The sequence below is a fragment of the Biomphalaria glabrata genome, chromosome 10 (assembly GCF_947242115.1).
Source record: "Biomphalaria glabrata chromosome 10, xgBioGlab47.1, whole genome shotgun sequence".
NCBI lineage: Eukaryota > Metazoa > Mollusca > Gastropoda > Planorbidae > Biomphalaria > Biomphalaria glabrata.
Window position 1 is genome coordinate 38,225,003 of NC_074720.1, and position 12,280 is coordinate 38,237,282.

A 12,280-nucleotide genomic window follows, 5' to 3' on the forward strand; every position below is an offset into this window, starting at 1 on the left:
AGACGTATATACCAAATTTAATATTAAGAGGATTATATTTCGAAAAAAAAAAAAAAAAAAAGAAAAACCAGTGTTTTTTTTTTATTTTATTTGTAGTCAATCAGATAGTTACTTTCCCACAAAAAAATACATAAACTGTCAAATTTCTAAGAAAATAGTCCGAGCCGTTTTCCCAATACCGGTCCAGCCAGTGTCCACCCCCCTTTTTGAACCCATCAAGAGTTTGCAAGCTAATAGGAGGAATTGTATATATAACAAAAAGGCATGCTTATCACAACACGACCACAGTCTCAGAGAGTTAAAGCGAATCTAGCAGAGGCGGCCACCCCATGCGTGGCTTGTGAAGGCTAAACTTCAAAACGCAATGCAGCTTGCACTGAGCCAACAACCATTTCTGGAGAAAGTGCAAGAAGGAAGTAGCGTTCGTTTAATCGTGGGCCTGAAAATGGATAGCAACTTAAACATTACTTGAGGATAGCAACTTAAACATTACTTGAGGATAGCAACTTAAACATTACTTCAGGATAGCAGCTTAAACATTACTTCAGGATAGCAACTTAAACATTACTTGAGGATAGCAACTTAAACATTACTTGAGGATAGCAACTTAAACATTACTTCAGGATAGCAACTTAAACATTACTTCAAATAACAGAAGTCCTGTGAATCAACTCGAGGCTGTTGGGAATGTCAGCCTCGTCTCTGATCATTCTATTTATATGTTGGTCCATGACTCCAAGTTTCGGCATGGTACTCCACTTTCTGATTCCAGAATTTTCTGTTGGTACTTCCATTGATATGTATCGCTGTCTGGTCGTGCGCCCCTACGTGGTCGTGCGGTAGGGGCGCTGGACTACCGTTCGGTCGTCCCCATGTTCATACCCTGCCCGCTGCCATCCCCCTGCGGGAGGTTTGGGCTAGGATGTAGATTATCTTCAACTCTAAAAGGTACATCCGAAACATGACAAACATTTTATAAACATATAACTATGTAATGGCAAAGTATCGGTTCTTATAGACACAAGACCTGGTAAGCGAGGCTCATGAAACAGTCTATTGCTTACTGTTGTTTTTGGCTAATACAGTTTAAAAAGTTAGTTTGAATCTATCACAAGCTCCAAGAGGTCTACGACGTTGAGGAGGTTAAGTTTGACCCGAGTCTGTAGCCGCTAATAGAGACATTGTACATATGTAGTATTTATTTTGGTCCGACCGCGTTGTTTTACTTGTTTAAAAGCACGCAACACAACCTAAAACGAAGCCCCTTCAATATCTGGGATAAATCAATAGCCCGCCTTTTATTCATTACAGTTCTTGGACTCGACCCCCCACCCCCTCCTACCCTTTCCACGTCCTTTCTTGTGTACTACTTTCTCACACCCTGACGAAAGTCATTCAAGCAGGCAGCGCCCCTCTCCCATATTCATGTATTCAGGCCATACGCAATCAATAATGACAATTAGATGACTCAAATCGTCGTTCATAAGTTCAAAAGAGGAAGCGGGGGCGCATGCGTGAAGCAGAGGAGATTTCCTTTTTAAAGGGGAAAAAAAACAACTACTCTTGGTAAAATGGGCTTGGTGTGTGTGTGAACGGGTAGAAATGCCTGACAGAGGTAGTGAAGTACAGTCTGGTTAGTGGCCACGTATCAACCCATAGACTGAACAAGATATAGACACCAATCATTCCAATTGGATCAACTGTCAAGCAGAAGTCTACATATGAGAGAGAGAGAGAGATGTTTTATAATAACGGACACCTTGTTAGTTGAAAGTCGTGTATATACAATCACGTGTACCGGACAGTTCAATCGTGGTGCCAAGAACATCGATAGATCGAACTAAACGAATGGCACTACGATGAGGTGGGCCACGCTGACAGGCTGTAGTCTCACCTCCTCTGCAGTGCCATCCTTAAAACACATATAGTGCTTCTGGTTATACAGTAACACCATAATCCTTTAACTATCACCCTAAACAAACAAGAGAGCGCCATTTATACATAGAGATCTATACACACGTGGCTAGCACAAGCTAATGGTATTTAATAAGGATAAAAAATAATGTATTTAATAGGCGCGAATCAAGAAGTTCGGCTCTATAGATGGCTATGGTCGTTCTATAAGCAATAAATGTAAAGTTCCCCTTACAAACCTCTAGGGCAGATGATGTAAAGGTCATCTCTTTCTGCGGCCAACGGTTAACAGGGTGTCCTATGGCCATCACAATGACCAACCGCCTTTACTTTCCCCCAACTTATGTCAGGTACCCATTAGAGCTGGGTTGACTAAGAGGCACCCAAAGATTCCGAACGAACCCGGAAGCCTCGATCCGGAAACCAAGCGCTTTACCGCTCAACCACTACGCCTCCCTATAAGTAATAAGCGTCTAATTAAAGAAAGAATCAATGACTAAAAATGGTTTCGATGGTCCGATGACATTATCCGTATGGTGCGAAACATTCCAACAGTACAATAGTCCCCAAACACACCCCTTTTTTTTTAAGGTTGACACGCCCCTCTGAGTTTATATGAAGACGCATTATATTTCCGTAAGTGAATTTCACTTGGAAAAAAAAAAACATCCCCAGGAGTAGGGTACCAGAGAAGGTACGCGGTACTAGTGTAGATTAGATCTAATGGGTTACGTTTGCTATCGCTGTGCGCTATTAACTACTTAAGTGGAAATGCAGCAGACAGGCTTGCGAAAAACGTGACCTAGTTTACTCACGTCTCACAGTGCATTCACACCCGACACACACACATATACACAACAGCGTGAGCGCAATGACACAGCGCATTCACAGTCACACCCGAAACACACACACACAAGCAATAACACAGTGCACTGAGCTCAAAGATCAAAGTTGTTGTTAAATTTTTTTGTTCCCACCATGTATTATACCATGTAAACACTCGTACTGGGAGCCAGTGACCTAGCAAAGTGGTGCCAGGTTCAAGAATTTGACTCAGGCCTCCCCCATTTAGAAATGTGGAAGTTTGATGGCCATGATGTTTGTATCAGTTCTGTTCAGTGCATTTGTAAAACACATTCCAATGTACGTACCCCCTTCTCCAAGGGACACTGTCTTTACACTCAATAACGAGCTGCTACAAATATGCAAGTGTCAACTCATTCAGTGCAAGGAAAGTAATACACGATTATTGCGTGCTTTACATTAACAACCATCCACATGCCAAACAAATGGGGTAAAAGTTGGTGCATTTCAATTCTTATAGTTGTTCCCTCTTACAAGACCCTCTACTGGTCATGGGCACCAGTGAACGGTAACCCCTTACGCCTTGCGAAGACAGACATTAAGCAACTCATTTGAGTTGGTTTTTTTTTTTTGTAAAGTGACATTAACACATCAATGTGCTTTATTAAAACAGTTACAAAATGTTCAAATAAAACCTTTTTTTTTTGGTATGCCTGCAAGGTAACAGCATCAGATATGCAGATTTAAACCAATAAAGTACATACTACACTACATTGGGACCCTAAATTTTAAACACAAACCGACCATCATGCAGCCAGAAAAATGTTGCTATTTTCTTTTGGGCACTTTCCCTACAACCAGAACAGAGGAGCAAAAATTTTATACCTGCAAAAAAACAAAAGGCAGGTGACCCAAAGTCAGACTCCAAATACGATGGATTGACGATGTGGAGCAGATCTACAACAGCTTGGGGTTCAGGCGTGGCAACAAAAGGCTTAGGAGGGATGTGTTGAGGCAGGCCAAAGCCCTCCATGGGCTGTAGCGCCACTGGAATGGAGCACTCAATCTTAAGTCTTGAAATCCATTAAATTAGTCAACTCACGTTTTCATGCAAAGTATGTCACACATGTAACATGCCAGACATCTTCATGGCACATATAACTTTTAGGTATTGCATTGTAATAAGTCTCTACTCTTGAGTCTTGTTTGTGGAAATGTTTGCAGTCAGTAATGAATGAATGTAATTTAATAAGAAAGCACATTATCTCAAAGACTCAGAAAAAAATGACTAATATGTACATCAAGACACATAGACCCACAGAGATAATAAAGCTTTTAAAATTAGTTTGTAACATTAATCAACACCCAGAAATAAAAAACTGAGCTATATCCTGCTAAAAAAAAAAAATCATGTCACGCCATAGATTGAACAAAATTTACCTCATCATACATTGCATTGATAGTCACCTGATAGTGCATTATTAAAAACAATCTTTGATACTGCGATACTGCCATTAGATGTAATTGGAACTCAAATATCTATCTAAAGATATATAATATACTAAAATGCTACAGTAGGTCTGGTACTAGTATTACTTAAGCAATTAGCTCCATTTGTCTACACATCAGACGCATTTAATTTAGTATTTTGTGTCATATTATAGATCTACATATACATACAATAAAGATTAGCTTTAGGTCGAAGTTGACATGCAGGAATGAAAATTTCCATTATTCTACTTATGGCAGAAGAGCAGAAATTCAATACTTAGTGCTATATTTAAGCCTGATGGCAAATGAAACACATGAGACTGGTCTCATCTAGAATCTAGGCTTGTGAAAAGAAGGGGAGACACATTATAATTATACCTGACCTACGTCCTGTTTAACATATCTAGATCTATATAGATTAGATATATTATATAGATCTACTCTTTACTTGTGTAGAGGTCTTGGTTTAATCTACTATTACAACTATTACTAATCATTACAACTAGACTCTAACTAGATTCTTAGCATTCTATTTTCTATCTTAGTATCTAGACTACTTTTTCTAGAATTGAATAAATTTTTTACAAATCTAGATTCTAGATCTAATAATCTAATTAAATTATTAAATCTAGATAGATCTAGAATCTACTATCTAGCTCCTTTTTACTTTACTCAGACTTTACTGTTTACACTGTCTTTACTGATAATCATACTGACTTTAGATTTTAGATTCTTATTCTAGAAATAAGACTTCTAGATCAGTAGTGAGTAGATCTGGGCTAAATCTACAATCTAGATCTAATCTAGAGTCTAATCTAAGTTTAAGATTTTTATCATTTTTAATTTTCTTATCACCGTCAAGACTCCAGACATCTGATGATCATGATCATCATGATCATATTCATATCATTCTCAATCAAACTCAATGATTCTGATTATAATTATTCTGAAATTGAAATTCATTGACCATGACATAAACATCGAATCATGGATTCATGCCTGTAAAAAAAATGAAGAAGTTCAAATCATTTTATTAAAATCAAGGCAACTCACCAAAATCTTAAAATGAATCCACTCAAACTGAGGAAGATCAAATGTTTGAATATCCACAAGTGGTATTGTATGGGAATCAAGATATCATCACATCGCCATGTTGGATGCGGTCAGCTTGACTGCTGAATTCTAAATTAGAAAAATATTGAAGTATTGTTATTTTCGTATAGAAACAGTTCTCAAAATTATTATAAAAAAAACTAAATATACATTAAAGGAAAAATATCAAATTTTAAGCCAAAAGTATGCTTTAAGTTTTTTTTAACAGTCTTATTTTTCTTGTAAATGTTATTTTATTAGTTATAAACATTATACCAATAGTTTCGAATAACCTTAGCTCAGAACATGAATGAAGTTGAGGGGGGGAAAATGTCAAGATCTAAGGGCTGTAATGTAGTCAATGTAAAGTAGCAAAACATAACTATGCATTTTTACCTCCCTTTGTTAATAAAGTAATATTATTTATAAACAATATCCTTGTTTTTATGTTTAGCAGCCCCCGAAAGGGGAAAAGCCGCTAATTGTTTAGCGTGATCTGTCCGTCCGTCCGTCTGTCTGTCAGGTTTAGATCTCAAAAAACTATAGAAGATATAGAAAATCTGACTTCATGATAATTTAGAACCTGCAAAGTTTAAGCGCAACGGGTAGACTAGAGCTTATCTCCTGTTAGGGAACACATTTTTTAACATTTAAGCATACAGTTTTGTTTTTTCTCAAAATAAAGTTATAAAGGCAACCGGGTAAATGCCCGATGGGCCTGTGGGCCTTCCGAATGGGCCACTTTAAATGTCAGTACGTCCCATAAACGTGATTGGCCCAGTGGCGTACCGAGGGTGCCAGGCGTCCGGGGCGGCATAGTCTGTTGGCGCCCCCCCCCATTAGTATGCGTAATCTATATTTGCATTAAAACAATCACCAATCAATAAATTATATTTTTTTATTGTAAACAAAGTTAATGAACAATCTGAAGCAACATTAGCCATTTCATATAGAACTACTTTTCGTGATCTTGCACTAGCAAAGTTGTCAATGACATCATCAAAATTAATTGTTTCGACCAGCTCCTTTTCTATGCTTAGCAATGCCAAGTCTGACAGACGCTCCTGACCCATTGAAGCTCTCAAATAAGTTAAAATGATTTTTAGTTTACTAAAAGAACGCTCACAGCTAGCAACTGACACAGAGATTGTCAGCATAATTTGCAAAGCAATTCGCAAGTTTGGAAATATGTCATTGCCATATGAAATAATAAATGAAAGTAATTCTAATGGGCTGCTTGGGGTAGCATCTGGCCGGGTTTTCAGCAACATACTGCAGTCACTGATTTCTACGAACAGTTCAGTTCCATCGATATCAGTTTTATAAAAGTCAGCCAGCGTAGCACAGTGCTGTTGAATATCATTAGAGGTATCATTAGCAAACAATTTGCTGATGTTGAATAGAAATCCAAACTTTTCATCTAACGTCTTCAGACGACCAAATCGTGTTCGGGTGTCATCTCCTGGATTAGTCTATCAATAACTGATTTCATAATGCGAGTTATTTCTTCAACCGCAGCGAGTCCTGCATCACCAGCATTTTCACCAGGCATCTGTTTTCGACGTTTAATTCTTCCTTCTATCCTAATTCCCAATTTTTCACACAGAACTTTATCTGCATTGACTGCAGTGATGCAAACATCTTCTCGAATGCTACTTAGCCGTTGCTGCAGTCCTTCTAAATCCAGTGCTGCGTCATGGAAATTCATTGATGGATCTTGCAGTCGTTTTTGAATCCGGTCAATTTTTGACAAAACTGCATGCCAGAAATCAAGTAGAGTGATGAAATTGAAACTCATCAAATTTTGAAGCAAACTGTATGCATCATTCTGAGTCTCACTAGTTTGAGTACCATCTTCATACAGGTTTTCTAACAGCTGTAAAAATCCATCAAACTGTTCGTGGATTGCATTCACCGCATCTTGTCTTGCACTCCAGCGTGTTGGACATTCTCTCTTCAATGTAATTCCAAGCAATTCTTTCATTTTCTCCCATCGAACAGTTGAAGCACTGAAAAAAACGTAAATTTTCTCAACTGTACCAAAAAATGTAACAACAACTGGATCCTGTTTTGCAGCATGTAATCCAGCTAAATTCAAGCTATGGTTGTTACAATTAACAAACGATGCTTGAGGATTTCGAATGGCAATTCTTTGTTGGAGTCCGGACAGTTCTGCTGCCATTACAGCTGCGTTATCATAACACTGAGATCGACAGTCAGCTATAGGAAGGTTGTCTGCTTGCAACTGTTCAACAATAACATTTTCTAGTGTTGCTGCATCTTTTGCATGAAGCTGAATAAAACCAAGAAAAGATTCTTTGATGGTCACTTTTTTGGTTTTGAAATTAACATCAACAAACCTAATAACTTCTGATAACTGTTCCCGGTGTGCTAGATCAGGTGTTGAATCTAGCATTAGACCATAATATTTGTTTCGTCGAATATCACAGAGTATCTGCTTTCTGACAGTAGATGCAAGAAGACTGATAAATTCATTTTGAATTCTTGGTGACAGATAGGAACTGAACCCGGAACATTTTTAGAATGCTGTAGATGACTTGATAATAATGGATCAAACTGAGCAATTAGCTTCATTGTGGCCAGGAAATTTCCTATATTGTAACATTCGGTATCAAGACTTTCACAGTAACCACGTAAAGCCAAATTTAGGCTAGCTAGAAATTTTATGCAAGCCAGAATTCGTTTCAGCACTTCACGCCATTTCTGCTTTTCATTTTGAATTTGTTTCTCAACTTCCATATCAATCAACATACCTTGTGAAATCCGATGTTCCAATTCCTTCCATTTAGTAAAAGATATTCGATGACTTGGACTGTTTTCGTGATCCCTCAGTCTCTCTGTGTGTCGCCAATTACAAAATCCAGAAGATAACTCAAATGACGATCTAGAGTTACTGCTTGTTGAAGTGAATAATACACAACAGAAACAGTACACTGACTTTTTAGAAGGGGAATAAAGCAACCAAGATCTGTTGACTTCTTCTCCATTGGGAAGACTACGTTTAAACCCCTTTATGGGTGTCACCCGGTGCGGACTACACCCCCCGCACCTGCCTAGTGACGCCACTGGTAATACCCATTTTGGCGCCCCCTACTCTCCGGCGCCCGGCCGCCCCCCCCCCCGCCCCCCCCCCCTCGGTACGCCACTGGATTGGCCTGGTCTTACCTTTGATAAAAGTTCTTTACAGACTTTACTTTATAATACTAGCCACATATTCCAAAACAGTGGATTCGCTTATATCCCTATACCTTGCTTCTGTGATTTTTAACCTAATATTAACAGATTAACAAACATAAGACCTATGTTTTTTAATAGTCCTGTTGAAGTAGAACTAGTGTGAAAGTCTGATCAAACTAGTGTGAATGTCTGATCAAACTAGTGTGAATGTCTGATCAAACTGGTGTGAATGTCTGATCAAACTGGTGTGAATGTCTGATCAAACTAGTGTGAATGTCTGATCAAACTAGTGTGAATGTCTGATCAAACTGGTGTGAATGTCTGATCAAACTGGTGTGAATGTCTGATCAAACTAGTGTGAATGTCTGATCAAACTGGTGTGAATGTCTGTCTGATCAAACTGGTGTAAATGTCTGATCAAACTGGTGTGAATGTCTGATCAAACTAGTGTGAATGTCTGATCAAACTGGTGTGAATGTCTGATCAAACTGGTATGAATGTCTGATCAAACTGGTGTGAATGTCTGATCAAACTAGTGTGAATGTCTGATCAAACTGGTGTGAATGTCTGATCAAACTGGTGTGAATGTCTGTCTGATCAAACTGGTGAGAATGTCTGATCAAACTGGTGTGAATGTCTGTCTGATCAAACTGGTGAGAATGTCTGATCAAACTGGTGTGAATGTCTGTCTGATCAAACTGGTGAAAATGTCTGATCAAACTGGTGGGAATGTCTGTCTGATCAAACTGGTGTGAATGTCTGATCAAACTGGTGTGAATGTCTGTCTGATCATACTGGTGTGAATCTAAAACTACCCTGAGCTTAAAGTTTTAAAAAGTATTTTCCGATGTTATGATGTTGTTACGTAAGTTACGTTTACAGTAGTCCGTAGATCCACTGTTACCAGAATTGACTCATAAATGCATAGTTTTGTCTGATGTGCTTTACATAAATGGGTTGGTCGGTTCGTCGCAAGATCTTAGGATTTTACAGCTACGAAGTCATTGACAAATCACAATTATTATTTAAACGCCATAGACTTCGAAAGTCTTTTAATAATTTACTGTCTCTAAATGCGATCACGAAACAGTAGTGTCTAGAACAACATCATGTTATTTGACTTTAATTTAACCATTAACCAAGTGGGCATTAACAATTAACTCAATGAATTGATGAATAGAAATATGACACTTGGAATATAAGGACGATGGCTATTGTGGTAATGGTTTTATGGAGATGATGGCAAAGTGTGCTGTCTTGTAATAACTCTCCCAATGGCTATTATTGCAAAAACAATATTTAATAAAATACTCTGAAAGACACAAAGATAAAGGCACATTTCTTGTCCCGTATGCTAGGACAAATTTGTACAAATGCTCCTTCTTCCCTAGTGCTATTAGAGCATGAGCATGGGTCGCCTGAGCAAGCCAGGAAAACCAGTGACTTGGCAGAATTTAAGTCATTGGTTAATATGTATGACTAAATGCATGACGCGTAGGGCGTAATCATCTTCTTTTTTGAAGTAACGTCTGTATTATATAAGATAAAATAAGATAAGATAATGAATTGAGGGTACACTTTATTAAGGGGGAGAGTTTTAGGAAATCATCAGCTAGGCTTTCGAGTTAGTTGCTGTAATATGCATAACCTATGAAAATAAGGTTTCTGCACGTTTCAGAATGTAAAGCTTACGCTAAAAAACATCATGACACAGGAACAGTTGCTGGGTTTCATGCTGGAGGCGGGGAAGAAAGTCGTTCATAAGAAAATGTTTCGGACACAAGCATAAAAGTACTATCAATGTGTAGTTTGTTGATGAGAGACCTAGCATAAAGGTAATGTCAATGTGTAGTTTCTTGATGAGAGACCTAGCATAAAAGTACTGTCAATGTGTAGTTTGTTGATGAGACACCTAGCATAAAAGTACTGTCAATGTGTAGTTTGTTGATGAGAGACCTTTCTTTCCCCACAGGACGACCTTTTGAGGGTGAGGAGAGGAAGGAGTGGGCGGCGGCAGAGCTCGAACCCGAGACAATCGAGACGACACTCCAGAACGCATACCACTCGCAGCCATCAAGTGTTAGGCTTTACTACTTTAGTTCTATCAAATAATGTAGTAGACTAATTAAGATTGCGATTTTTTTTTTACAAATTAAGATTTCCTATAGTCCCTAATGGCATGTAGAAATACAATACGTTAAAACCCACGTTTTGCATACAATGCCTCCAATTTATCCATATCATATGCAATCAAGTTGTGGGCCGAATAGTATGGTAATGCTCGGGCCGATTTTGGCATCCAATCCGCCCCTGTATATCTATATATGATGATGATAGTGGTTGCGATTCTTGTAAGTAAAGTTACTCTTTCAGACCTAGTGGTCTATAGGGCAGATGATGTAAAGGTCATCCATTTCTGTAGCCTACGGTTAACGAGGGTGTCATGTGGCCAGCACAACCACCAACCGCCTCCCCAACTAATGTCAGGTACCCATTAGAGCTGGGTGGACTCAGAGGCGCCCAAAGATACCGAAATTAAAAAATCCCAGTCTTCACCAGGATTCGAACCCAATTGCTTACCGCTCAATCGCCGCGCATCCTAACGATTTTTTTAAAAATTATAGTTATTCTTTGCATTTTTTTGTTCGAGTCATGTGTAAATGTCAACTTAAACATGTCATATCAACTTACGTGGAACATGAGGTTCGTTGCTCTCATTGGCTTTTAAGTAAAGATAATTAATTGGCTTTTATGTAAACATAATAAGTCACCTTACTAGCATTTAGCAAAATGACAAGGTCCTCGTGGCTAGCAAAAAAAAACAACAACAAAAAAACCCCCATCCTTTTTCAGGAAACATTTTCAGGCAAAAAAAAAAGAAGAAGAGGCCGACAGTGAAAGCGATGGGAAGCCAACATAAAGAATGGACGGGCCTGTCATTGAAGTAGATTCTATCGAAGGCAAAAAGACAGGAATGGAGAAAGACGGTCAACAGATCTTGTGTGGTGCCCCCAACGGCCAACAGAGTAAGAGATAGGTGAAGGGGAGATAACATAATTGTTGAAATTTCTTGGCGTTAGTAGTTTCAGAAACATTTTAATTTATCCTAAAGTTTCATTTTTTGAAAAAAGAAACTTGATATATTTGAGAACCACTGCTCTAAGGACAGGTCGCAGGAGCGTTGATTTAAAGAGCTTAGAGATCCTATACTGATTCAAATCTAATGAGATTTAAGGAAAGGAGTATCCTACAGTTCGGCATGTTACCTTCTCTGAAGACGTCTCAGTCATCAAATTATCGAGAAGTCTAGGTACATCGTTGATTTTTTCATTTCATTCTACTTTGATCTGATCAATGCAGTCAGTTGCGAAATACATCCATCCAACCCAGTGGTGCTACAGTCCCATGGAGGGCTCTGGCCTGCCTCAACACATCCCTCCACTCAGATCTCTCCAGAGCCTTTCATCCCCATGTCTGAACCCCAAGCTGTTGTAGATCTGCCTCCACATCATCAATCCATCGCGCTCGGGGTCTGCCTTTGGGTTACCTACCTTTTTATTTTCCGATATTTTTTCTGTTCTATGACATTCTTTCAAGGTGACCTGCCCAACATTTCCCGATATTTTTTATTTCTGTCACTATCGGTGGGTCTTCATGCAGTTGATAAATCTCATGATTAGTGCGTGTCCTCCACCTCGTTTCTTGTATAGCACCATAGATTTTCCTAATAATTTTTCGTTTCCAAGTATTTAGTAGATTTTTGGTTGTCTTGTGAAATACA

The 12,280-nt window shown here is 38.6% G+C and overlaps 2 protein-coding genes across 2 annotated transcripts in view; both read right to left on the reverse strand.

The window, feature by feature from the left end:
- The window catches only part of LOC106063929 (rho GTPase-activating protein 5-like), a 55,548-nt gene extending 50,162 nt beyond the window's left edge, over positions 1-5,386 (reverse strand). The window contains exon 1 of the mRNA XM_056043636.1: positions 5,263-5,386. The gene's annotated coding sequence lies outside the window, so the exon portion shown is untranslated. The remainder of the gene's footprint in view (positions 1-5,262) is intronic.
- On the reverse strand, positions 348-8,107 carry LOC129928572 (uncharacterized). Its single transcript, XM_056043228.1, has 5 exons — positions 8,076-8,107; positions 6,785-7,763; positions 6,575-6,650; positions 3,604-3,765; positions 348-439 (listed from the first exon to the last, which is right to left on the reverse strand). The coding sequence occupies exons 1-5, from the start codon at positions 8,105-8,107 to the stop codon at positions 348-350; spliced, it is 1,341 nt and encodes a 446-aa protein (XP_055899203.1).
- Positions 8,108-12,280: the final 4,173 nt, after the last annotated feature.

Excerpts from the sequence above, each read along its gene's own strand:
- LOC129928572 (XM_056043228.1), bottom strand. The coding sequence starts at position 8,107 with ATGGAAGGAATTGGAACATCGGATTTCACAAG. Across the intron at positions 3,766-6,574 it reads CGTAGAAATCAGTGACTGCA|TGGCGCTACAGCCCATGGAG; the intron begins GTATGTTGCTGA and ends GCTCCATTCCAG. Across the intron at positions 440-3,603 it reads TGCCTTTTGTTTTTTTGCAG|GCCCACGATTAAACGAACGC; the intron begins GTATAAAATTTT and ends ATCCATTTTCAG.